Below are 26,647 nucleotides of genomic sequence, written 5' to 3'. Positions count from 1 at the left end.
TCTGCTCTTCGGCTGTCTGGTTTTCGGCTGTCTGTTCTTCGGCTGTCTGTTCTTCGGCTGTCTGCTCTTCGGCTGTCTGCTCTTCGGCTGTCTGCTCTTCGGCTGTCTGCTCTTCGGCTGTCTGCTCTTCGGCTGTCTGCTCTTCGGCTGTCTGCTCTTCGGCTGTCTGCTCTTCGGCTGTCTGCTCTTCGGCTGTCTGCTCTTCGGCTGTCTGCTCTTCGGCTGTCTGCTCTTCGGCTGTCTGCTCTTCGGCTGTCTGCTCTTCGGCTGTCTGCTCTTCGGCTGTCTGCTCTTCGGCTGTCTGCTCTTCGGCTGTCTGCTCTTCGGCTGTCTGCTCTTCGGCTGTCTGCTCTTCGGCTGTCTGCTCTTCGGCTGTCTGCTCTTCGGCTGTCTGCTCTTCGGCTGTCTGTTCTTCGGTGCCTGACAGTACTGTACTTCACGGGCCGTGGTAGGGCCAGCACCTGCAGAGGACAGTCCCGATGCCAGCGGAGCGAATCACCTGTTCATACGGTCCGATCGATCAGTGATTCGACGGTACTCACTGAGACAGGGACAGTCTACTAGTGCCATTGTACAACCAGCGAGTAACAAACATGCTACAAACTGTACCGTTGAACGTGTGCCCGGAAATGCTACAACCGGGATTGCCCTTTGGACTGAGCGTGCAGCCTGGTCCATGTTTCTTCGGTAGCTCCGAGTCGTTAGACAGTGCCGCAGTGAGAAACTTTCGGTGATGGCCACTTCAGTAATAATAATTATTAGTAATACACTTTTAAAAGCGTCTCGGCTTATCCGGATGTCTCACAAAACAAAACACTACAGTAAAACCTGATGTAAGCGATCTCTGGGTTTAGCGACCACCTGCTCTTAACGACCTCTGGGTTTAGCGACCACCTGCTCTTAACGACCTCTGGGTTTAGCGACCACCTGCTCTTAACGACCTCTGGGTTTAGCGACCACCTGCTCTCAACGACCTCTGGGTTTAGCGACCACCTGCTCTTAACGACCTATGGGTTTAGCGACCACCTGTTCTTAACGACCTCTGGGTTTAGCGACCACCTGCTCTTAACGACCTCTGGGCTTAGCGACCACCTGCTCTTAACGACCTCTGGCTCTGGGTTTAGCGACCACCTGCTCTTAACGACCTCTGGGTTTAGCGACCACCTGCTGTTAGCGACCTCTGGGTTTAGCAACCACCTGCTCTTAATGACCTCTGGGTTTAGCGACCACCTGCTCTTAACGACCTCTGGGTTTAGCGAACTCCTGCTCTTAACGACCTCTGGGTTTAGCGACCACCTGCTCTTAACGACCTCTGGGTTTAGCGACCACCTGCTCTTAACGACCTCTGGGTTTAGCGACCACCTGCTCTTAACGACCTCTGGGCTTAGCGACCACCTGCTCTTAACGACCTCTGGCTCTGGGTTTAGCGACCACCTGCTCTTAACGACCTCTGGGTTTAGCAACCACCTGCTCTTAACGACCTCTGGGTTTAGCGACCACCTGCTCTTAACGACCTCTGGGTTTAGCGAACTCCTGCTCTTAACGACCTCTGGGTTTAGCGACCACCTGCTCTTAACGACCTCTGGGTTTAGCAACCACCTGCTCTTAACGACCTCTGGGTTTAGCGACCACCTGCTCTTAACGACCGTTTTTCCATGCACCGACAGTTCCACACAGACACTCTGGGACCTGGTTCTAAAGACCACCTGGCTTTAACGGCCGCTTTTGCTTGCACCGTGGGGTGGTCGCTTAAACCAGGTGTTACTCTACTTACAAGAAGATGTTTATTATTTATTTATTTATTATTATCAAATTTTTGATAGGGCAATCATATGTAGGTAAGTAACTATACGCTCAAGTTAGCACTGAGCTGGTCACAGAGCAGGGAGTACTACCCGGAATGATCCCAAAACCAAAAACAAAACAAAAAGGGAGTTGAATGATGTTAGGTTGGTACGTACATGTACATGTAGATGTTTTCAAGATGACAGCATGGCTTGAAAGTGCCATGTCACAGCATAATTAGCAACAATTTCAAAAATTCAAAAACTGGATCCAGATGGTGAAAAATGAGAAGGTCAAAATGTTACGAGTTATGACTAACTGTCCACCAACGTAACCGTCCCCCCCCCCCCCCCCCCCCGAGTTGGATCCAGATTTTGTATGCCGGGATCCAAACACATTTCAAGCGGTCTTACTCACAGCAAGGTGATCAATGGTGATATAGCCGGTGAAAGCCTGGCTGAAATTGACTGACTTGGCAGATGGGGGTGGGGTGACAACTCAACTGGTGGCGAAGAAAAAGTTACACCTGCATACGACATGATGTGAGTGGATTCCTATGCACCCACACATACCTGACAAAAGTAGAAATCTGACGTGAACTTACTACTCCCTGGACCCTGGCCGTTTTTACGTCATCACTTTCAAGCCCCGGCCTGGGCTGGGGGCCTCGGGGCGGGGCCCCATGTCCATGATAAAAAAATTCACGGTTCGCGTGAGACTCGGCTGAAAACCGAGTTTTCCGCATCCGTAGGAACGCCACCACCCTTCAAGGATCAAGGCGCAGATGTAGCTCCTAAAGCGGTGGGATCAGCTCACCAGAAAGTGGTCAAAGACCAAAAATTCCATTCACTGCATCCATGTTCTCCTCGTGCCAGGCCACGAGTTCCCAATTAACTGTGGGTCGCAGCGCGGCTGGAAAAATCCTTCCGCTTCCAAGCAGGACTTGAACCTGGTACCCTCTGTTTCTCAATCATGGTCTTAGACCATCCCACTATGCCTGCCTGTCCATGATAACCAGACTGATATTGTGATAACAAAGTTACTTTTTTTTCGAGTTTTGACTAGATACCGGTGCGATGCAAATTAATCAGCCGAATCCGTTGAATCCGGTGACACATAGTACTATTTTTTTATAGCTTCCTGAGTATTATGAAGTTAGTTGCTCCAACGAGGAGCACACGCTTCTTGCCGAACTTGACACTTGACTGACTCACGACTGCCATCCGGAGCACACCAGGAGCACGTCGCACCTTCCGCTCGGCAAACCTGAAAGAAAGCACCACTTCCTGCACAGTGTTTCGGGGAGCTTGAGTAGGCTGAGGAAGATTGTGCCTGAAAAGCACCACTTATATACTGCTCTCCAGGCCCGGACCATCACCAGGGATCCGGATACAAACTTACAGAGACGCTTTGTTTCCAGCGCGACAAACACCTCGTGAAGCCCCAGGTAGCAGCGTGATGACCAGACTGATATTGTGATAACAAAGTTACTTTTTTTCGAGTTTTCCTGAGTTTTCCTGAGTTTTCCTGAGTATTATGTTCATAATTATGGTGGTAAACACGCACCTGGCAATATGGCGGTAAATACACGCCGGATAGTAATAATATAACAGGAAGAAAAGGAGATAAATGGCTGTGAATACAGTCTAATGTCGAGCCAGACGCGCCTCAGCCTGGACGAGGTCGACAGGCGCGAGGTCGAAGTGATGGCGGCGAACAGAGCGCGAGCCGCGGACGCAATGGATGGCAGACCTGGCAAGAGAAAATGCCAAGCAGCACCGCAGCCACGCTACAACTATGCAGCGTTGCGTTTGGTGGCCGAGCCGTGCGCCAGCCTCTTGATGACCACAGCTGCTTCTGAGCCCATCCCACCACAGGAGGAGAAGACTAACGGTGTGAAGGAGCCATGCTCGACTTCGATTGACACGTTCACCCTAAGCACGCTTCTTCTCGCCTTCAAACCTTCGGTAGAGGGAGGGAAGGGACTTGGACCGATAGCTTGATGCGTGGGGATAAACACCCTTGGCCTTGTATCGAAGAATGCGTTCCGGCTATCGGTCCAGAATCCCCGGGGCTTCACCCACAAGTCGGCACGGGCATCAGGATCAGTGTTGGCTGACCGATGGTGGAAGGTTTCGCCAGTTAGGGGCTGCAATGGTGGCTCCACATCCACATCATTATCTCCCGCATCACAGAAGCATTTGTAAAAAATCAGATCACGCAGTACTTGGACTCCAAGCAACTTCTTCCGCCTACTCAGTTCGCCTACCGAAAGCTTCACTCCACAGAAGATGCCTTAACGTATGCTGTTGATCGATGGCAAATGGCACGGGCAGAGCGCAAGTAGACCGGCATCGTGTTTGTCGACATGTCAAAGGCCTTTGACCGCGTCAGGCATGAGCGACTCGTTACTGAACTGTTTAAGCTAGGCATCTCGGGAACTGCACTCAACTGGTTCTGCAGTTACCTGTCTGGCCGGACACAGCAGATCAAATTGCAGGATCAGTTGTCAGGGACTGTTCCTTGCTCTCACGGTGTTCCGCAGGGCAGTGTCTTAGGCCCACTCCTGTTCGTAATTTACACTGCTGACGTCAAGTCAACGATGCCTCCGGATGTGGCAGATCAGGAATTCGCTGATGACATCGCTCTCGATTGCTCCAACGCGTGTCCCAAGCAAGTCTGCGAGTCTCTGTCGTCTGCAGTGACCAACCTCGCCAAGTGGCTAGATGACATCGGCCTACTTCTGAATGCCCAGAAAACCCAAGTTCTGTTTGTAAAGCCAAGAGGCGGTGCTGATGTTCAAGAACATGTACGTTGTCGAGGACAACCCCTGGAAGCAACAACATCTGCGAAATACCTGGGTGTTGTAATCGACAATGACCTCTCCTGGCAGCCACATATCAGCCATGTAACACGCAAGATCGGGCCAGTAATTGGACAGCTATGGCGACACGGCAGGTCCCTGAGCCTAAGAGCACGCCAAGTCTGGTATGTCAGCATGATACAGGCTCATCTGTCCTATGGATCCAACTGTTTCTTCTCCAGTCTTTCCAAGCAGCTCCTGGATAAACTCCACCGCCTGTCAAAATCCGGTGTCAGAGCGACCCTGCAGCAAAGGACTCTGGTCCCGACTGCCCCCCTTCTCGAGCTACTGGGTGTACCAAGCTTGCCACAGCTTCTCTTCCAGAAGCTTGCCATCTTCGTTTTCAAATGTTTAAATGACAAGACAAGTCCCCTGTTAAAGAATCTGTTCGTGCCGATCAACGACCCTGCTACACCTCAGCTGAGGACGACACGGGGTCAAGTGTCAAGCCTGCTGAGAGTTCCGTTCCTCCCTGGTCCTGCTGGACGTCGTTCAATTCAGTTTGTTAGCAGTATTCTGTGGAATGCTCTCCCAGTTGCAGTCCGTACGGAAGGTGATTGGCAGACATTTAAAGCTCTAGCCACGGCTCTCGACTTGCCCAGTCTTTACCCATATTAACATTCTGTGTACCTAACTTCATGTCGAAATCCATTTTAACAATCCGCATATCTCTCCTCCCCCCCCCCCCCCTCTCTCTCTCTCTCTGTGTCTCTGACACACACACACACACACACTCTCTCTCTCTCTCTCTCTCTCTCTCTCTCTCTCTCTCTCTATCCCTCTCTCTCTCTCTCTCTCTCTCTCTCTCTCTCTCTCTCTCTCTCTCTCTCTCTCTCTCTCTCTCTCTCTCTCTCTCTCTCTCTCTCTCTCTCTCTCTCTCTCTCTCTCTCTCTCTCTCTCTCCCTCTCCCTCTAGCTATCTATCTCTCTTTCTGTTGTTATTATTGTTGTTGTTGTTGTTGTTCTTGTTGTTGGTCTTGTTGTTGTTGCTGCTGCTGCTGCCGTCGTTGTTGTTGTTGCTGTTGCTGTTGGTCAATTTGTGACAGCTTGTACAATTACCTGTCCAGGTAGTAAAGCCGTCTCTCTCCTCTCTCTCTCTCTCTCTCTCTCTCTCTCTCTCTCTCTCTCTCTCTCTCTCTCTCTCTCTCTCTCTCTCTCTCTCTCTCTCTCTCTCTCTCTCTCTCTCTCTCTCTCTCTCTCTCTCTCTCTCTCTCTCTCTCTCTCTCTCTCTCTCTCTCTCTCTCTCTCTCTCTTGTTGTTGTTGCTGCTGCTGTGGTGTTGCTGTTGTTGTTGGTCTGTTGTTGTTGTCGCTGTCGCTGTTGTTGTTGCCGTTGCTGTTGTTGTTGGTCATTTTGTAAGAGCTTGGACAGTTCACTTGTCCAGGCAATAAAGCAGTCTCTCTCTCTATCTATCTCTCTCTCTCTCTCTCTCTCTCTCTCTCTCTCTCTCTCTCTCTCTCTCTCTCTCTCTCTCTCTCTCTCTCAATCTATCTATCTCTATCTCGAATCTATCTCTCCTCTCTCATCATGCATGCGTCACACTCTCATGGAATTTTTTAATATTTTTTATACCGAAGGATGTACCCAGAGTGCTTGACAGTGCTCAACACCACAAAGGCAGAGCGTAATACACTACAGAACAACAAGGACTTTTATTCTCCATTCGACTTCGTATTGGGCGTTGGATTTTCTCCACAGGAACCTACCAACCGTACCGAAAACCCAACGACACCCCACTGTATGTCAACGTCAACTCCAATCACCCACCGCAAGTCCTTAAGAACATCCCAGCTGGAATTAACAACCGACTGGCAAGCATCTCCTGCTCAGAGGCGGTGTTCCGTGATGCTATCCCCATCTACGCGGAGGCCCTCAACGCCAGCGGCCACCCTAGCACGCTAGAGTTCAAACAGAAAACAAGCAAAAAGAAGAAAAGGAAGAGGAAGGTGATTTGGTACAACCCGCCCTACAGCCGTAATGTGAAAACAAACATCGGTGGAAGATTCCTCGCGCTCATTAAGAAGCACTTCCCCCCGCAGTCGAAGCTCGGAAAAATATTCACAAAAAACACCATCAAGATAAGCTACAGTTGCATGCCAAATATGGCTGCACGCATCAAAAGCCACAACAAAGCGGTCCTCTGCCCGCAAACGAAAAAACCGGAAAAGCCCTGCAACTGCCGAGACAAGCCATCTTGTCCACTCAACGGTGAATGCCAAACGACGGAGCTGATATATGTGGCATCCATAACGTCAGGCCCCACCAAAAAGGAATACACCGGTATGTCGGCGCCACCATTCAAGTCACGCCATGCCAACCACATGACTACAACAAGATACGAGAAGTACTCCAGCTGCACTGAGTTCTCCAACTACATCTGGAAGCTGAAGAAATCCAACGCCCAATACGAAGTCGAATGGAGGATAAAAGATCGCGCCCGGGCATACTCCAACATCACGAAGCGGTGTTCCCTCTGTACCAGAGAAAAGTATCACATCCTGAACACGCTAGGGTCACCGTCCAGCCTCAACAAGCGCTCCGAAATGGTGTCCAAGTGCCGACACGAGAACAAGTATCTCCTAAAAAACCACGGTGTCACCTAAACATGTCTCCACAGCCTCCTGCCCACACCATTCACGTTCACACACCTTGCTCATAACACCCTGCCCACACCAGACATATCCATTTACATTGCGCTATTATCACACTGCTAGCTCTACAGCCTCCTGCCTACAACATCCACACGCATTGTTCACCACCTCCTGCCCACACCAGCCACACATTTCGCGCTCACACTGCACTGCTAGCCCCTGCCTTCAACAACCACACACTCTGCACACAGCCCCCTGCCAAAAACATCATCGCTACTGCGCTAGCCCCCACAGTCTCACACAGCTTTTTATACCACCCTCTCCTGGCATATATACCGGCATGGTCGGCACCCGATCTTCATGTTGCCTGATGATTGCGTAAGCATGAAACTTAAAGTAGCAGCAAACAAGCCTTGATTGTCCTTGTTGTTCTGTAGTGTAATATTTTTTATATAAGATTGCATGCTTCACACTCTCATGTAATATTTCTTTCCTTTCTTCGTCTTTTTGTGAGAGCTTGGACAATCCACTTGTCCAGGCAAGAAGGCAGCAATACCTGTTCATTCTGGCGAAGTAAAATAAAATATACCAACCAACCAACCAACATCATGATCGAACTCCTTCATGCACGACGCGAGGAAGTCGGTGCCGGGTGTCGACTCGTAGTTCTACGACTACTCGTAGATCTACTTGCGGCGGCGGCGGCCACGTAGATCTACGTGGATCCACATACAGTGTACGTGGATCATGTCATGCATGACATGCACGCGCACGTACGTGGGCGCGCAAAAAGATTTCTTCGCACAAACAGTTTTTCTTTCTTCAAGTATTCGTACAATGCGCGAAACCATGCATCTGCCAGCTAGCTGCCAGTGCGCCCGGATCCAACTCGCGATCGCCTTGTACAGGATGATCGATGAGTACGAGTAGATGACTCGCTTGATTTTTCGAACATTCGCGGCCTTCATGTCTTTTTCCCGGCCGGCCTTCACCTGTTCACTGCTTCAGCTCGGTTAGGTAGGTGTCCTCTTCAGCTCTTGAATCGTGTTGCAGTTTCACACATGTGCAGTGCTTTCGTTTCTCTGCAACATAATTATGACTTCAAAAATTGCAGTTTGAATCATTGATTTGTAATTCTTGAAAATACGTTTTGCTTTGTTTGGCAACCGGACAGTATCATTCACTGTTTGCTCTCTTGAGCGTGGGTAAAATGGAGAACCAGCCTGTAAGAATGAATGAAGCGTCGACAGTGGCTGAACCGACTCCAGTTGTGGTCATTAATAGCACGGCTGGTGGCAGCGAGCGGCAAGACTCCGCAGCTCCACAATCAGCAAATGCTCAGCCTTCCTCAGCTACATCCACCTCCTCGGACTTCGTGCTAAAAAACCTGGTAAAGAAAATGGAGCAGTTGGAGCGACAGATCACGAAGTTGGATGAAGAGGAGTGTAATTTGGAATCTATGGACACTGAAGAAAGTGTCTACATGCTCCAGGATCGCCTGAAACGCGAGTTATTGTTTGCTTGGCAGCGATATTCTAAGCTGGTTGGCCAGAGTCCCAGGATACCACCGGAGCGGCCTCGAAAATTTGTACTTGAGACGAGTGTGAAGTTGCACCACAGCCACATCAACCATCGACTGCAGAGGTACGCGGCTGGCGTGGAGTTCCCATCCAGGGAGGACATGCTGCGGCTGATGAAGAAGTGCGTGCGCCACTACAAGGTGGAGTGGAGCGAGGCGCTACAGAAGCAGTACGTGGACGACGCGTTCCAGGCGCTGGGCGCACAGGCGCAGGCGTATCGTCAGAAGCACTTCTGGAACGACCACGGCTGCCAGCTGACTGACGTCGTCGTGTCTCACATCCGAAAGCGAAAGAAGAAGAGCGGCACGGATGCTGGCGCTGGCACAGGTGGAAGTGATGTGCAAGAAGACGGCGGAGCTGATCTACACCTGGACGACCCGGCTCTCCACGACAAGGAGCTGGAAGCAAAGCTGAAACGTAACCAACAGGAAGGCACCGCTAAGCTGGACAAACTTCTGGAGGACTTTGGCGAAGCGTCGGAACGGAGTGATTCTGGTGAGAGCAGTGGTAGCGACAATAACGACGGCGGCAGCAACAGCGATGGCAGCGCCGCCGTCGAAGAGCGTGACTATACACAGGACGATGACGACGATGCAGATCTTCTGCGAGAAGACGACGAAGACGGTGGTGTGGGCAGTACAGCTGATGGTGGCAGCGATGCTGGTGACCTCGCCTTGCACAGTGACGGTGATATCAAGGAAAGCAGAGCGGACGTGGACGAGAACGGTGATGCAAAGAACGCGGGCGAAGCATCTGGCCCCGTTCCTGTTGAAGGGTTCCCCGTGGCCGACTCGGGGAACATGACTGCACGCACTGGAGAAGACGAGTATGAAGCGTTATACGGAGATGCCAGTGACTGTGACGATGATGATGATGTAGTGCCAACGATATTCGACGATGACGATGAAGACGAGGAAGATAACAACAGCATTGGCCACAACGCTGACGAGAAAGTGCAGTGGCCTAGTGGGAGTAGTGTCTTTGCCACCACTGCAGGCGATTTGAATCCAGACAGGAGCGGAGCAGTGCTGGTGACCATGCCCTACCCCACCGTACTCAGCACTGCTGCTGCACATCAGCCATTGGCCACGGCAGAACACCAGCACCCAATTGTGCAGCAAACGCCTGTGCCTGGATCGAGCGGCGGCCCGACGGTTGCGTCGATGCCTGGCGATGCGGCGTCGGCAGGTATCATTACGACAGGTATAAAACGTGGGCACGACTCCTCCGGGGAAGATGCACCCGCAGTCAAAAAGCCAGCTGTGTCACCCTTCAAGCCCAGTACTACTCCTCAGCCGAAACAAGAAGACGTGATCTATATCGACAGTGATTGAGTTTTGTTTCCTCATCCACTTTGTGTGTTATTATCCTGCTGAGTATTGTGCCGACACACTTTTTTTCTTCAAATGTTTGTGCCCCGAATGCTTGATGTGTATGGGGGTATGCTGTGTTTGAAATCTGTCCTGCAAGGGTGTGTGTGTTTAGCATTGCCCTTGGTCTTGTGAATCTGTTTTAATCTTTAGTTTTCGTGGAGAAGGCTAGCTGGCTAGGCCTCCTCTGATCTCCGCGTAGTGCTGTGTATGCTGCATAATCATTGTCAAGTTGATCTAGGTTATTCATGGGCATGTTTGCTGCTGTTTCTCTTGTGCATACCATGCTCTCTTCATTATTTGTTTACGCTCCGGTCAGAAATATGTTGCTGTTCTATTACTAGTCGTGTGTGGTGATTGGTGGCCTTTCTCCTCATTTCTCCTTTGAACTGAAACAAGCTGTGCATGCGACTTCCAGATCTCGCAAATACAGTAGAGTCGCGCGCCTGAGAACGTCGTTTCCAAGAGGTCATGCCGGGAAGTTGTCTTTGAGCAGTCCGGCTGCGTTCTTACTGCACATCCTTAGAAACAATTCGTACCGGGTTGTATGCTGTGGCTGCTCGTTCAGAACGTTACGGTGCTATGCCTCCACTGCGGATAGGGGCGTAGCTGGTCCCCCTTTTATGGGGGGGGGGGGGGGGGGGGTACACGACCGCATATGTGTAGGATGGCTGCTAGTGCATGTCGTTCATGGTCGTTATGTGCATGCTGAACCTAGGTCGACATTTTTTAGGGGGGGGTGTGCTCCATGCGGCCGGCTGCATGCCTGGGGGAGGTGAAGGTCTTCATGCAATGCAACATGGGCCAGTACTGAGCACTGTATACCTACTGTATACTGTATGTTATTATTATGCAAGCCTCCCTGATAGGTAACATGTTTTCACTGTTTCTCATACAGTGCATCCTCGCCGCTTGTTCACGCTGTCACCATGGTCACCGTGAACACATGATACATGTACTGTATGTTGTACTGTGTATTCTCCGCTAGTAACACACTCTCTCCAGGACTGAGAGTCAATGGATAGGTGGTTGCTGGTACGTGGAACTCACGCTTCCTGCCAAACTTGCCCCTTGACTGACTCACGACTGCTATCCGGAGATTGCGAGGAGCCTGTCGCATCTTCCACTCAGCAAACCTGCAAGAGAAAGCACAAGTCCCTGCTCAATGTACAGTGTTTCCGGGAATTCACCCCTCATCAGTTGAGCTTGAGTAGGCTGAGGAAGAATGTGCCTGAAAAGCATGCATCACTTACTCCAAGCCAACCATCCCCGGGAATACAAGCTTACAGAGACAGTGCTCCGTTACCAGTGAAACAAACATCTCGCGAGGCTCGTGTGCTCCGGATGGCACTGAGTCGTGAGTCAGTCATGGGTCAAGTTCGGCAGGAAGCGTGTGCTCCACGTACCAGCAACCACCTCCATTTACCACGATCCTGTGCTACCGAAGTCGCTACTTCCAAGTTCAAGGAGGAGTTGATGCATGTATTTGGCCGAACATATCGGTAAACAGAGGAATGAGACCATAACTCTAAACAGAAGAATGAGACCATCGTTAAACAGAAATGTGAGAACATCTCGGACAACCCTACCAGTGGACGAATACAGTCAACTTTGCAAACAGCGACGCTCGATTGGTCACAAGAAGTGTTTGGTTGCTATTTGCCAGTTGGCGTTGCTCGCGAGGTTGAAAGCTTGTAGTGAAGTGGCCACCAGGTCTGAAGGGAATGTTGTCATTCACGAATTGTCGTTATAACCCAGATTGTAATGCGCGAGTTGGCACGACTGTATTCGTGTGTTTGGGACTGTAATCTGTAATGCCAGGCTGCTGTAGCACAGAATGCAGCAGTGTGAATTACGAGTCGTAGCCTGTACAAGAAGAGCAAGCACGTCCTGCTGTATCTGTTGTAGCACGGCATCTACAACATATCCAATAGCGATGTGCGGGCCCTGGTCACGTGATAATGAAGTATTAGAAGCATGACAACATGTCACGCTTGTAACGTTCACGGTCACAGTGTGTGTATTGTGCAGGCCAGGCGGAACCGGTCCCGTGGGTTGGTCAGGCCATGACCGGACCGACGTTCTAGCCACCAGCGTGTGTTTGCTGCTGAAGAGGGAGGTCATGTGTGTCCCCTCCATATCACAAACAAAGTATGAAAGGCTATGGTACTGTATCTGTCCGGACTAATCGAAAACTGCTTCCGCCGGTCCTGTTGTGTGTGTGTGTGTGTGTGTGTGTGTGTGTGTGTGTGTGTGTGTGTGTGTGTGTGTGTGTGTGTCACTGCAGGCAGGCAGTGTTCTGGCGGCATCCACACGCCACGCCAGGTCGCTGTCTGCGTCCGATCGGCGAGACCAAGATCGGCGGCGCATCGCCAGCCACAAGAGCCGTGAGGATCTGCTTGACGAGGTTGCAGACCTGCGCAAGGTGAGGGGCTGCTGCCCTGGCATCCAGTTCAGAGCTTCAGGCATGCACCTTCTGTTCTTCACCGACTTTTGCTTCCCAGGTGTTTAGTTTATGCACACTCAATCTATAATCTATCTACGGCTAGTGCTGTAGTTTATGCATATGTGCGACTCAGCACTACCAGTAGTTTCTGTACTAAATTGTCCCTTGACATCAGTGTGTGCGCGTATGGTGCAGTGGTATGTGCACCGGCTTGTGCAGCGGTTTCCAATCGAGAGGTTGCAGGTTCGATTCCCAAACGATTATGGTCACACGCGCCTTTCTTCTCTTTCTGAGACTCCTCCTGACTTTTCTTCCATTCTCCTGGTTGGGCATCAACAGCCAGTGCATGCCGGAGTATGTGGTGTGATGCGTGTGTGCGGGAAAGAAGGAAAAAGACCAAAAAGTAGGGATTCACTGGCCAGAAAAAGCCGCTTCGTAGCTGTGTGGTGTAGACCAGGCTGAATAGTGGCGGTCAATTCTTCAGCCTTGCAAGCTGTTGAATGGTGCGATCCCAGCACAAGTTGCTATGGCTTCTGCCGTAGCATCGCTATCATCGCCTCCGGCGATGGGCATCAAAGGTCAGGTACAGTCAACTTCGCTAATACCGACTGTGGATATAACGACAATTCGCGAATAACGACATAATTTTGATGCCCAGAGCAAAGTCCCATCCAACTGTGACAAATATAATGAGACTTCGGGTATAACGACACTTCGCGAATAAGGACACTTTTGTGATGCCCCGCCGAGTGTCGTTATAAGCGAAGTTGACTGTATGTGTGTTTGACATGCCGTATTGCTTGGCTTCAGATCGGACGGTCACATGAGCACGAACGTAATCTCCTGGCAGGGCGAGTCCGTCACTTGGAGGAGGAGATGAACAGAAAGGTAGGGACACATCTTCAGTGCTTTGCCTGATACTTCTGCTTTTTGCATAGCCATGGGGGAAGGGTGGGAGGGGGGGGGGGGGGGGAGGGCAAGGAGTTAACAGTTTGTTTGATCCCTTGTTTTCTACCAGCACTTCGAAAAAAATTGAAACGTTTAACTTGCCGCCCGGGCCATGCTGGATTGTGCACATTTTTGTCCACAGGCATATCTGTGCTGGCACGCATTGTGTGTGTCAGCGCGTGGGTCGGTTCAACACCACTGTCCGAAGCTTACCATTCATTGCAATGGGTTGTGGAAGCCGCCAACAATAGTGGTACAGGTGAAATCCTGATAATTCGAATATGGCTTAATTAATTAGAACATACTGCTTAATTCGGGAAGTTTCTTCTGGTACCGATTTCTATCAATACGATTTCCACATAACAATAATCTGATAATTCGAACCTCGAACTGGGTATGTCCGGATAGAGAAGGAGCTGTACTCACACACTACTTACCTGGCAGCCGTGTCTTGCTGTTGGTCATGCAGGACAAGCGTATCGCTAGTTTCCTCGACTCTGGCTATGTTGAGGTATGTATGCATGCCATGCCATGCCATGCCATGGCTAGCTCCTTCCTTCTACCATAGACCACTGGATCTGACTGTAGTGCATGCAACGGTATGTGCATGTGTATGTGCATGTGTATGTGCATGTGCATGTGAAGAATTTCCATACAAAGCGCTGTAAAGCGTCGAATTTGAGAATCTGAGATTCTGATATCAGTGCAACTTGAATGGTGTAGACGGCAAGCTGTTTCGGCAATCGAGGCCTCATCCGCAGTGCAGCTACGAGCTTTCAGTAGGTCGAGCTGCCAGCCATGGTACAAAGGAGGCACCGCAGACATTAAAAGATAAGATCAGTGCTATCAAAACGTCTAGAGGTATCTTAAACAGTTTTTAAAAGTAAAATTTCACATTCAAAATCTGATCAGAACCACTTCTTAGAAACTGTTGGCCAAACTAGTATGGATTTAGATGCAAACCACACATGAAATGAATCCCTTTTTGATCATTACTAGGCCAAGAAGTGATGAAGTGGATATAACGTGTTTTGCATCTTAAAACTCTTCATGGATAGTCGATCGTCGTGAACATACAATCAGCTGTTTAGCTTCCAGCACCACCAGTGATTTAATCTAGGTGGTTCAATTTGGTTCATTCAGTATCTGGAGGAGTTCTGCTTAACCACATATCTACAGCAGTGCGGCCTGGGTCATGTGACTCCTAGTCTGTGCGTATTCTTCTCCAGTTTCAAGTCTACTCTATAATACAAGTACATGCTGTACCTAGTAATCTACTCTTGAAACTAGCTGTAGCTGCATTAGATACATAGAGAAAGGGGGAGCACAATGCACTGTGGTCCATAGCAGTATAACTTACTAATCGAAGGAGAGATCGATACTGCTCAACTGCACCTAGGCTCTATGTTCCATGCATACTAGTACGTGATCATGAAACAGCACTGCCTATGAGGCTTGGGTTCCAGCTGAACATTTCTGACTCCTTTCCATGTGTGCATGATGGTCTATGTGTGTGTGTGTCAGTTTGCAATACTGTCCTAATAATGTGTTCAACTTCCTGCCTGTTGTCATGTTTCATTGGTTTTGGTGCACACAGCGCAACGAGGCGGTACGCACACGTGGTGCCAGCTCAGCCAAGGCGGAGAACATGACAGTGAGTTGCACGGCGGCTGCTCAGTTATGCATCATGTGATCATTGCAATGTAGGTCTCGTTCACGGGATTGAAGCGGATTCCTAATGCAATGTCATGGATGGTTGAGCAACACACAGCCGAAGGCTCTGTCATGATCTGATACCCAACTGTGGCTCAGTAGAGATGTGTCTGAGCGATTTGTTTGTACTGTGACGTGTTATTTTTTCTGACTTGTTGCCGCTCCCAGATGCTATCGGTACTAAAGCGGAAAGTTCATTCACTGGAGACCAGTCTGCGTCAGAGAGACTCGGAACTCGGGTAAGATTGAAATACATGACCATGTTTTCTGGAGTATAAAAAAAAAGAGTAAATTATCGTATCCGTTCCCGAAGGGAACTCACAACGGCCGCTAACACCCGATGAACCCTAGAGTATAAGCCACACTTTAAAAAACAAGTAATTCACCAAAAAAAGGCTATGAATACTATGATTGTGAAATCAACAACGGTGACAAATAGGGTAGACGTGTCTGTATTTGGTCACAAGCGGCTTATACTCCAGGGTGGCAGTATGTGTGATGTGTGGCGCAGGTATTTGTTTGTTTCGGCAGGTGTAGTGGTGGTGGGTAGGGAAATGAAGGGGGGGGGGGGGGAGGGGAAAGATAAAATAACAAGGATGACAGCCCATCAGGGTTAGTTGTCGGTTAGCCGAACGAGAGTGAGTTGTTGGTTTGTCCCCTCCTTCACAGAGGGGTATGGAACGCTTGGGCGTGTGCGTGGCGTCAAACATACTGTTCACAAGCAACAGCTTCCCGTGTGTAGTTGCGGACAACACCTCTCAGGGCAAGAGTGTAGATTGCTGTGGTGTACCCGCTGTAGAAATTTTCTACTAACGCTGATACCTGTCCTTGACATTCGATTTGCTCTTGTTCGCTTGCAGGCAACTTCGTATGGATGTCAAAACTACATCACTGGAGGAATTGCAGATCAAAGTAGACACTTACTATGAAGAGGTAAGGGCATCAGGTGCGTAGCCCGCAGCGGACGGTGGTGTGTGTGTGGGGGGGGGGGGGGAGGCACATGCACCCCTCCCCCTAAAATATTCGACCTACGTTCAGCATGCACATAATGTGTGCGCGTGCATATGTGTATGAATCCACTATATCGGTGTGCTTATATGTTTGCCGATTGTGTTTTTGAATTCTGTTTCACTGCATGCATACATGCACTTGTAGGTACTGCGATTGCGGCATGCCCTGGCAGATCGCCGTGCCGCCGAGCAGGACACAACAAGAATTGAGCAGTAAGCAATGGCTGATGAAGTACAGGACTTGTTGTACCAGTACTACATACACACATGTGAACATTTGGAAGAGATTCAAGGCCTGTAGGACCGAGTGGGCGTGGCGCTCTGGGGGTAGCCATTTGGTATTGCATACTTTGGGAAGCTGTGTGTATGGTTGGCTGTCTATGCATAAGTGATAGCCTGTGAGTGAGTGCATTGCACCGCAGCGTGTCTCGTGCGGACTGTATCTGTATAATGTGATAGTCTTCATGCATGTTGCTCTCAGGTCTGCACAGCAAATCAAGTCCCTGTCGGCGTCTCTGCAGCGAGTGACAGGTACGTGCGGCCGTCGTGCCAGAGCTGGGACTGTTCCGGTTGTTTTCGACCGAGAGACCACCTGTATTGACAGACCACCTGTATTGAGAGACCCCCTGTTTTGAGAGACCATCTGTTTTGAGAGACCACCACCTGTCTTGAGAGACCAGTCTGTTCAGGTGCCTGATAATACTTCAGCACACATTTGAACCTACTTCAGAGACCACCACCTGTTTCAAGTTGAGAGACCAGTCTGTTCAGGTGCCTGATAATACTTCAGAACGCATTTGAACCCACATGAGAGACCACCACCTGTCTTGAGAGGCCGGTCATATCTGGCCACTGACCATGTTTAAAAGTACACAGCTAGGATAGCTTACAACGTTATCTCCACCCCAGTCCATAAAGACTGGCTTTCCATGTACAAGCACTGCAGTGCAGTCATACCTCGCACAACCGCACACATCCGTTTTCCACAAAAATATCTGGATCGGCGAGGGAACCAGATAATCGAACACACATACTGTATGTATGCATGGCATATGCTGTAAGTCGGTAGCCAACAATGTTCTTCCGGATGGCGAGGGATCCGGATAAAAGAGGACCAGATAAGCGAGGTCTGACTGTACAATGGGTGACGGTGGCTGCAAAAGGCAGGTATATCAGTGTATCGCTGTTCAATCCTTGTCCGTAAAGACCTTTAAAGGTGAACGGTCGTTCTGCTAAGTCTTATACTGCATCGTTTCAACACTCACAGCAATGAATGATTTTCAGATTTTGTTATGATTTATGAAAAAACAATATTTCGACGCTAGCATCATTTTACAGTGCTCCCACCTCATTATCCTCTGCTAAAATGATTGTGTTTCGTCTCTCAGAGCGTAATGAGGAACTCCAGCAGGAAAATAAGCAGCTGAAGAAGGACGTGAAGGCAGCAGAAGCAGCAGCAGCAAGTGCGATGACGACAGCAGCAATGCCCTCATCACTGCTAAAGAGGCAGACGTCAGCCTCGAGCATGTCAGGAACACAGAGGAAAGGTTAGCATTATTTGAAATAACCGACGCGGAGACAACAATGTTAAAATGGCAGTAAAAAGAAGAAATTCTGCCGTCGTTACCTCACAACAATGAAGTCATGAAGGTGCTCCAAATCGATTTTCATGTTATATTCAAGAGTGTATAATTGTGACTGACGGGTATCCATGGTTATTTGTACGCAAGTAGTACCGCATTTTACTGGTTAAGTCGACCCCAGGATCCCCTGTACTTGGGTTCTCGATTTCCCGGTTAATGCCTATGCAATTTAATTGTTGTTTGACTGGCGTATTCTGTCCTGGTCCATTTCATGCAGAGAGATTGCAGTCAGTCAGCGACCGGTTTGCGGATAGTTCTCGTCAGGAAATGGTGCAGCATGTCAGTGTAGTGGAGGAGGTAAGGACAACTGATGTGACTATCCAGGCCAGGGTGCAGGGCAGAGACCATCCATTCACGAGGATTCCTTTTATCAGACATTCGCTTGCCTCAGGAGAATCCTTCAGACTAGCTAGCTATTTTCAAAGCATTTTGTCAGATTTCAAGTCCATGACTGTAGCTCTAATAAAAGTATTTGTGAATAAAATAAATTTTCTATGTGTCATTGTTGGTATCGCTGGATTAGCCATTTTGTGACCATCCTACATGATCATTCGTGGTCCACGGAGAGCCAATGCGGCGTAACTGTACGGCATGCAGCTGGTGCAGTGCATAGCGAGACCAGGTGAAATCTGACCCAAAGTACAGTTGTGGATTTTGAAATTCGCTGAGAAGTCAAATAGCCACGGGGCGCTGGCCTTGCAGGCGTGAGCAGTGCTGGTCCATTTTTACTGTGTTACAGTGGTGGTACGCGCTAAGCAAGTAAGGGCGCCGGCAGCCCCGGCCATTCCACCAGATTTCTATGTACATACTTGAAGTATACACCACAGTCCAAAGCTAGCCGTGACCCTGGATAGGAGTGCAGCTCTCACCCTGGATAGGAGTGCAGCTCTCAAATTTATTATGCCGGTCGAGGAATCGATAAACGAGTCATGTCCCGTTGTTTTCCTTCCTGCGTTGTAGAAAACCGAAGAGCTGACACGGACACTGCAGCAAGCTCATCAGGAACACTTGGCGACACTCAGCGAGGTCAAAGCGCTCAAACAAAGTGAGTAAACTGCCAGGAACACAGATTAACCTTCTGCTTGTTGCTTTGTAAAATCTCAACTGAACTTAATTGCCATGAACATAAGCACTGATTCAGTTTTGGAGTTCACCATTGTCCTTAGTTGGAAAGTAAATAGAGTCTAGTTTACCCGCAGACCTTAGTTGTTACCTCAGCAGCTAAATAATGTGTGTCCGGTGCGCTGGCCTGTAATGCCTGCAGAGAAACAGGACAGTGAGGCGGCCAGCGCAAGGATCAACGAGCTGGAGGAGCAGTGTGAAAAGCTGCGCAGCATCGTGAAGCGACTCAAGGACGACCGCACACACTACCACAAACTGGCCGAGGAGAGGAAGTGAGTTACGCATCCATGACCAGTTCTGAATGAGAAACATCCCACCTCCATAGCTGCTGCTTCTCCGCTTCATGTCATGTACAGGGTACTCAATTAGTCAATTACAGAATGAATCTTGGCACCCGTATACTGATGCTGTCTGTATGCTCCACTCACACCTACAGGCAGTTCTCTAAGCACCAAGCCAGCAAGATCTCCGAGCTAGGAAAGCGGCACAAGCAGCTGTCCAACAGCCTGCAGCAGTCGGAAGAGTGCCTCGCACTGGAAGCGCGGGCAAGAGAGCATGCCAGACAGCTGGAGCAGTAAGTCAGCAGCTCAAGTATTATTTCACTTCACTCGTTTTATGACCTCGTGAAAAATGTGACTAGTAGCGTAACTACACCGTATGGTTTCAGTCCTGATGACTGACAACATGCTGATTCACGGTACACTCCGTGACTGTATATCAGTAGTTGTTGGTCTTACTACTACTTATAGGATGGTGGTGGTGTCTGCAAGTAAGGGAGAGGGGGCGGAGGAGAGAGAGAGAGAGAGAGAGAGAGAGAGAGAGAGAGAGAGAGAGAGAGAGAGAGAGAGAGAGAGAGAGAGAGAAGAGAGAGAGAGAGAGAGAGAGAGAGAGAGAGAGAGACAGACAGACAGACAGACATACAGACAGACATACGGACGGACGGATGGAGAGAGAGAGAGAGAGAGAGTCTCATAATCATAATTATGAATACATCCTCTATCCTGGATTCCTGTTTGCTAGGCGCAAGGCAAAGACCGTGGTGTTCTCCGACTCGCGCTCAGCTAAGCAGCAAGTGGCAGCTACTACTATACAGCAGCAGTGGCGATCGCACAAGGCAAAGGTACGTTGTCACTTGTGAGAAATTCGACCTTCTAAATTGTAATGTTGTACCCGTCAGTCAGTGTAATAATGTTATGCGTGTACTTTTCAATTCCAGAAAACCTGACTACTACGTTACACCCGCCTGTGTTTCTCCTTGTCGACGTGTTTGCATCCTCTACTCCTTATCCCCCTGCAGAGACGACAGCTGAAGGCCGAGGAGGACACTGCGCACGCCGTGTCTGAAGTTCAGAGTGCTCTGCGTGCACAGCTGACACGCAGCACACTCCTTGCTGCAGGCGGGCCGAGATCAACAAGCAGCGAGGAGGAGGACGATGACGATGAACAAGATGATGACGATGGCATGTAGTGTTGTGTGCATTGGACATCACTACGCTTTGCTCTGAGTGACTTGCTAGTCATACAGACTGAAGGGTACCGAGAGCTACATGCAGTGGGCTGAGATAGTCACACTCAGACGCACAGATTAGGTGGCGGGCTTGGACCACGCATACCATGACACTGTGAAGGCTGGATAATCTCCCATGGAGACGTGAAGCATGCATCGCCTCGTTGTGGCACCGCTGAACCCACTCGGCGATATCTTCCTAGGCTGGCCTTCTGACACATGCCGCTGGAGACCTAATGTTACTTGAGTGATTCCCCTTAGCCAGATACCGAATCCGAATCCTACACACATATAACCACTGGTATTCAAGACTTTGTACATGTACTTCTACTTCGACTAGTTTCTTCTGATGTGATGGTGCATGCATTGGATGTCAAGTTTACAGTACTAGTATAGGAGGCTGAACTGCTCAAGTCAATCAAACTGGCGCTTCCCCTTCTCTGAGCTGGTGTCCAGAAACGACGTGAGCACGGCGTTTTGTTCGTGCGCATCATTCTTCAATACAGCTTCACTATCTCTGGGATAGGACCAGCAAGCAAGACCAAGTTGCAGACCGAAAATATACTAGATTTTTGAATCTCCCCAACTAAACCCCCATCTCCATCCCCAACTAACTACCCAACTCATTCATTTCAGTATTGATTTCTTACAGACGACAAGAAGTTACCATTTGCTGAGATTGGCACCTGGCTGGTGTTGCAATGCAATGCTGAGTGGTGTGTGTGTGTGTGTGTGTGTGTGTGTGTGTGTGTGTGTGTGTGTGTGTGTGTCTCTCTCTCTCTCTCTCTCTCTCTCTCTCTCTCTCTCTCTCTCTCTCTCTCTCTCTCTCTCTCTCTCTCTCTCTCTCTCTCTCTCTCTCTCTCTCTCTCTCTCTCTCTCTCTCTCTCTCTCTCTCTCTCTCTCTCTCTCTCTCTCTCTCTCTCAAGTGAATCCCTACCCCCCCCCCCCCACACACACTAGCAGTAGACCAATTCATGGAGCCTCGTGACCAGCCTTTAATCCAGAAGAATGGAAGAAGCAGCTACACACCTCAGGCGAAAGTCACCACCACACCATAATAAGTAAAACAGCACCTGGTAATAAGACAACACAAACACACGCACACTGCGGTTAACAAAATGTACTAAGAAATAACCCTTGCCGCACCTGGCCTAATAGCGAACTAGTGGTCGATGATGAGTCGTTCCAGCTGAGCTTCAATTAGTTCTTGCTCTTGTTTTGTTTACATGCAATGCGTTCTGTGCTAAACGGGCATGTCCGGCCTACACGGACACAAGGCAGAACACAAGGCAGGAAGTGAGTTGCACCGGCGGACAAAAATAGCACGCGCGGTCACCCCAAACACCAACAGCAGCATACGACGCAACAAACACGGGTGAAAGAAGAGCACCCGGACAAAGAGAAGAAAAACCTCGTGCGGACACTGCCCGGCCGCCGACAAAAGAATCGTCTACACACGGCTGATAAAATGAAAGAACAATGATTGAAGCACCCAGGAACTCGGGGGAAAATCAGAGCGCAACAAGGCAGGTCTCTTGGGCTGTGGTATAAGGTATAGAGCTATTAAAAACACACATGCACACACATATAGGAAGGCCAAGCTGGGGAACAGACGGACCAGACACACATTCCAGCTTCTTCCTCCGGCGACAGAGTAATGACGTGGAGCGGTGGTCGGATCGCGTAGATTAAAGATGTGAACGATGCACCCACATTCTCCAAAACCAGGCACCAGCCACAGATAGGCGACCGGGTTTCTCGAAAGGAGGGAACACAACACAAAATAACTCGGCAACAGCTGTGCCCGGGGAGTTCCAGGGAACAGGTGGCACTTCACAAACGTATTTGCTCAAGTAAGTTAGGAAAGCACACAACACCTGCAGAAGAAAATCCGAAAAAAAACAGAGAAAGAAAAAAAGTTAGAGGTTGACAGCGGTGATTTACAAACATGGTCGCACCACTTTTTTTAGGGCTGAAACGATCGTGGATTTTCACCTATCGATTACTCTTTAGCTTAACGATCGAGTAATCGATTATAACCGTTACCAAATAGTGTCTGAATTCTGTGCAAAATTACTGTGTTTCCACAAGCTATGCCTTCATAGTACCAAAAAATCTGCATTAGTGAAAGGGTAGCTCCAAAACATGGCAGTTTGAAGTCAATTGAACCTCAGAACATGCACCATACCCCTGGCAACTGCACACTCACAGCGGAAATTGATTCAAACTTCACAAAAACGGGGTTTTCAGTACTTTTTGGACTCAAAATCCCTCAACGAGTAATCTATAACGTAACGATTACTTGATTGATAAGGAATTATCGATCGATTACCGAGTAATTGGTATAATCGTTTCAGCCCTACTTTTTTTATGTCGATAGTGGGACCCAAAATGCCTGCTTCCACTATATAAACTGTATGCAATAAGATGAAAAGTCATGAGGATTTGCCAGTAGTGACACTGCACTAGTGCAAGTCCAGCCATACTGAAGCATGAGACCAACAGGCATAACAAAATGTACCAGCAGGAAACCCCTCTCCCAGGCCAGGGACTTGGGTCTGGTTCTGCTGCGGGTGCCGGAGTGGCTTTTCATCAGCTCCCCCCCCCCCCCCCCTTCCTGCCTGCACACCGAAACGAAGCACAAGAAGAGGCAACGCGTTACAAGCTCGCCCACACCCGCACACATAGACATAGACACACGCACACACACGCACGCACACACACACACACAGAAGCGCAAGACGCGGAATAGGAGACGGCGGTACTCACTCAAACGGACACAATGAAATCGGCCTGTGTTCACGACGCTGCTGGAGGCTGACTGCCACCACCACCTGACCGAGGAGCAGAGCCTTGAGAAGCAGCTTGAGAGTAATTACCTCCGCTACCAGCACTACCACCACTTCGCTCGCTACTTCGTGCACGCCGGTTCTTCTTCTTTCCTCCACCTTTCCTCCGGCCGGAGGTGGAGCCGTTGCCGCCATTGTTTGCGTTGCCGTCACCGGGGTAGTCATGGCGAGGACGATCACTGCAGCTGCGGCCATAGTGTCCACCGCCGCCGCCATCATTACCACGGTAACGGTCTCCGCGGCCGTAATCGCCTTGGCGACCTTGATGGCCGGGGCCGCCGTGCTGCCAGTGTGAACCACCGCCGCCGCCTCCGGACATAGAGTTGGGTAGGGGTGGTGCAAAGCCGCTGCCGTTGCCAGTTTCAGGACCACCACCGCCACCCTGTGACGGTGCAGCACTGGTGTTGTCAGCCGGCTTGTTGCGCTGGAGAATGGTACGCGGGGGAGCGCCAGCCATCGTCAGCGCACCCGCGGCCAACCGTCCAAACGCCGGCTGGCCGGGAGCTGAGCGAGGTCTTGCTCCGACACTGTTGCCATCGGCAGGGGGTTCACACTCGGATCGAGCATCCGGTGTGCCACTGGTGGCTGTTGTCTCACCGCTTGTGGCCGTGGTGCACGGGGAAACCTTGCCCGATGGCGGCTCTGATGATACGGACACCGGCACAGTGACTGGCATCACTTGCGCCGCCTGTTGCTGCTGCTGGTGGTGGTGGTGCTGCTGATCCTGCTGTGGCCCGGCTATGTCGACCGATGGCAGTGACATGGGAGAGCGGTTGGTAATGTCAGCAGACGATGGCGGTGTGCATGTGGTCTCTGACCAGTCTTTGCTCTGTATTGATAGCAGCAACAGCAGCAACAAGACGACTCATAAGAAAAGCAGTGAAAAAATCACAGTTCGCATGAGATTCGGCTGGTGGCCGAGTTTTCCGCATCCGCAGGAACGCCACCATCCTCTATGGATCAATGCGCAGATGCAGCTCCTAAAGCGATGGGAGGTGAGTAGATCAGACCCACTACAAAGTGGTCAAAGACAGAAAATCCCATTCGCTGCATCCATGTAGTAAAGGACAAAGAATTTCCAACACCCAAGGACTGTGGTCATCAACATTCGAGGCAGCTTTTAATTTGAAGAATATCTTGCTGCTTGGACATCGATTACACATAATCAGTGCAAGCATTGAGGAGGTTTGCCTACTTTTAGGCCATACCATTGGGAAAATCCCGAATGACACCACACTTCTTGCACGTTTGCCGAGTCAAGTCGGCGGAAAAGCGGGCGCTCCAGTGTGGGGAGCAAACACTTTTCCATGAAATTCTCGCCGAAGTCGCTACCACTATTTTATACTGATATCATATTAAAATAGAAGAAATCACATGGATACGAGTTATGAAGCAACGATCCACGACTGTAACAAGATAATAAGCAGTCAGAAAGTGCGATAACAGGGCACAAAACTGACATGTTACTGAGACATTCAACGACCGATCCGAGTTAAATTTGATATCACATTGTTCTTTAAGTTGTTTTGAACAAGCCATAAAGAAACTCACACTCAATTCCAGACCCAAAACAGTCGTGAAGCTTCCTGTGTACATAAACACAAATGGTAGTAGCAGCAACAACAGAATGACGCAAGCAAAACCGTCAAACATGAACGGCAGCGGTGACAGTTACAAAAAGGACCCGAGGTTGTTGGGGACTCGCGGCTACACTGTGCGAATGCAAAGAGGTTGAAGAGACGTAACGGCGGTTTCCAATGTAGCATGCAAGTGACCCCAGGGATTACACGTTTCTGTGCTGGTCGATAGAGAGTGATACATATTTTGATATCCTGCAGCCAGCACTATCTCAGTATTATCGCATTCCCGTCTCCGAGAAAACTAGTATATCTCATACAGGGAGTTGCAACACTATCTTCATCACCTTCCTTTTGTCGGAAGTGTCGTATCCATGCTATAGACACGTGGCCGTTTAAAGCGGGATTCACAGAAGCTTTTTTGCGAGGCGACTAAAAATACATGTTTTACAGTACCCAGTGTTATTTCCTTAGCTGGCACCTGTTCTTTGTGCTGTAGTTTATACACACTATTACTACAGTTTGGTACACTGTTGCATGCAGGTGTATCAACGCTCCTTAGGCCTCGTTTACACGACAATAATTGAAAAACTTTTTTTCGTCAAAAACGTTTTCAAAAGAACACGCTTCCACAGATTTTGATAGGAGTGTGCACATGAACACGCTGAAAAACGTTTCAAACACGTTTCAAACGAAAAACGGCCTTCAAAGTGTTTTTCAATCGTTTTCGTTCCGTTTCGTTCTCGCGTAGACGGCAAACACGTTTTACTACTACGAGCCTCGTACTCAAAACATGCCGCCGCCAGGCCAACTTGTTGCACGTGACCATTGCGCGCCGAAAAACGTGTTGCAGTGTACACGCTTATCGCTTTCGTGTAAACAGCAAAAACGCTTCGAAAACGATTGAAAAACGTTTTTCAATCGTCGTCGTGTAAACGAGGCCTTATTTGTGCAATAGTTCGTACGCTGAATAGTATTGGTACACACTACTGCATGCGGGGCATCAGCCTCCTGGCCATGGATATGGCCATAACTAGATATTATTGCTACAGCCTTTCTAGCTCTCTCTCTGGTGTCGGAACGTCTGATAACGCAATTACACAAGAGAGAGATTGGAAGCTTTGTTACAACTCTGAGTTTCACGTATTACTACGATCATCAGGCAACTGATGGGTCCAAAACGGGCAGCCAGAACATAAGGGGGAGCAAGGTGGGAAATTCTGAGGGGTATCATAGGCGACGCGTATCATAGCGCAAGAGTCAGGTGCAGGCGTGAAGTTGCCAAGTCTTCAGACTTGCAATTGCAAGTTACGGCCACAACTGCCCAGCCTTGTTATGTAGTAGTTTAGGTTAATCATGTCCTTCCGCGGCGCCGTAGCTTACCCCCGGGTCGCCGGACTACGACAGCAGTAGCTCTACCCTTAGGAATAGAGCCCTCTACTGGGCAGCCTGGAACCTTTCTGTTTATATCATCAAGAGTACATAAGCCCTAAGAGTGTGCAACTCCAGCTACGGGGTCTGCCACGACGGCAGAACTTCCCATCACGTGATGAACCCGTACACATTATTTGCACTCTGTGCATGATTTCGCTTTGGGTACAACTCTCTTGTGGTCACTTTGCACTGTTTGCAAGTGTAACCTTTT

General features: G+C 49.5%; 3 protein-coding genes across 3 annotated transcripts in view; 2 read left to right on the top strand and 1 right to left on the bottom strand.

Moving 5' to 3' along the window:
* LOC135823063 (IQ domain-containing protein E-like) overlaps positions 1-21,257 on the top strand; it is a 30,337-nt gene extending 9,080 nt beyond the window's left edge. Inside the window, exons 5-19 of the mRNA XM_065335892.1 lie at positions 12,475-12,612; positions 13,444-13,521; positions 14,051-14,092; positions 15,179-15,235; positions 15,463-15,533; positions 16,155-16,227; positions 16,450-16,517; positions 16,786-16,835; positions 17,693-17,851; positions 18,165-18,244; positions 18,908-18,992; positions 19,212-19,341; positions 19,506-19,643; positions 20,090-20,189; positions 20,367-21,257. Of these exons, the coding sequence (XP_065191964.1) occupies positions 12,475-12,612; positions 13,444-13,521; positions 14,051-14,092; positions 15,179-15,235; positions 15,463-15,533; positions 16,155-16,227; positions 16,450-16,517; positions 16,786-16,835; positions 17,693-17,851; positions 18,165-18,244; positions 18,908-18,992; positions 19,212-19,341; positions 19,506-19,643; positions 20,090-20,189; positions 20,367-20,537 (1,440 nt within the window). The 3' untranslated portion in view covers positions 20,538-21,257. The remainder of the gene's footprint in view (positions 1-12,474; positions 12,613-13,443; positions 13,522-14,050; positions 14,093-15,178; positions 15,236-15,462; positions 15,534-16,154; positions 16,228-16,449; positions 16,518-16,785; positions 16,836-17,692; positions 17,852-18,164; positions 18,245-18,907; positions 18,993-19,211; positions 19,342-19,505; positions 19,644-20,089; positions 20,190-20,366) is intronic.
* LOC135822962 (uncharacterized) lies at positions 8,031-10,527 on the top strand. The gene has a single exon (XM_065335802.1). The coding sequence runs from the start codon at positions 8,448-8,450 to the stop codon at positions 10,149-10,151; it is 1,704 nt and encodes a 567-aa protein (XP_065191874.1). The 5' UTR covers positions 8,031-8,447; the 3' UTR covers positions 10,152-10,527.
* A 616-nt stretch (positions 21,258-21,873) lies between the features above and the next one.
* LOC135822959 (uncharacterized) overlaps positions 21,874-26,647 on the bottom strand; it is an 18,770-nt gene continuing 13,996 nt past the window's right edge. The window contains exons 14-16 of the mRNA XM_065335799.1: positions 24,977-25,011; positions 23,346-24,254; positions 21,874-22,453 (exon numbers count right to left, since the gene is read on the bottom strand). Of these exons, the coding sequence (XP_065191871.1) occupies positions 23,376-24,254; positions 24,977-25,011 (914 nt within the window). The 3' untranslated portion in view covers positions 21,874-22,453; positions 23,346-23,375. The remainder of the gene's footprint in view (positions 22,454-23,345; positions 24,255-24,976; positions 25,012-26,647) is intronic.

Source organism: Sycon ciliatum, chromosome 8 (genome assembly GCF_964019385.1).
Source record: "Sycon ciliatum chromosome 8, ocSycCili1.1, whole genome shotgun sequence".
Classification (NCBI taxonomy): domain Eukaryota; kingdom Metazoa; phylum Porifera; class Calcarea; order Leucosolenida; family Sycettidae; genus Sycon; species Sycon ciliatum.
Note: the sequence above shows the minus strand (reverse complement) of the source record. Positions and strands in the feature narration are given on the sequence as shown.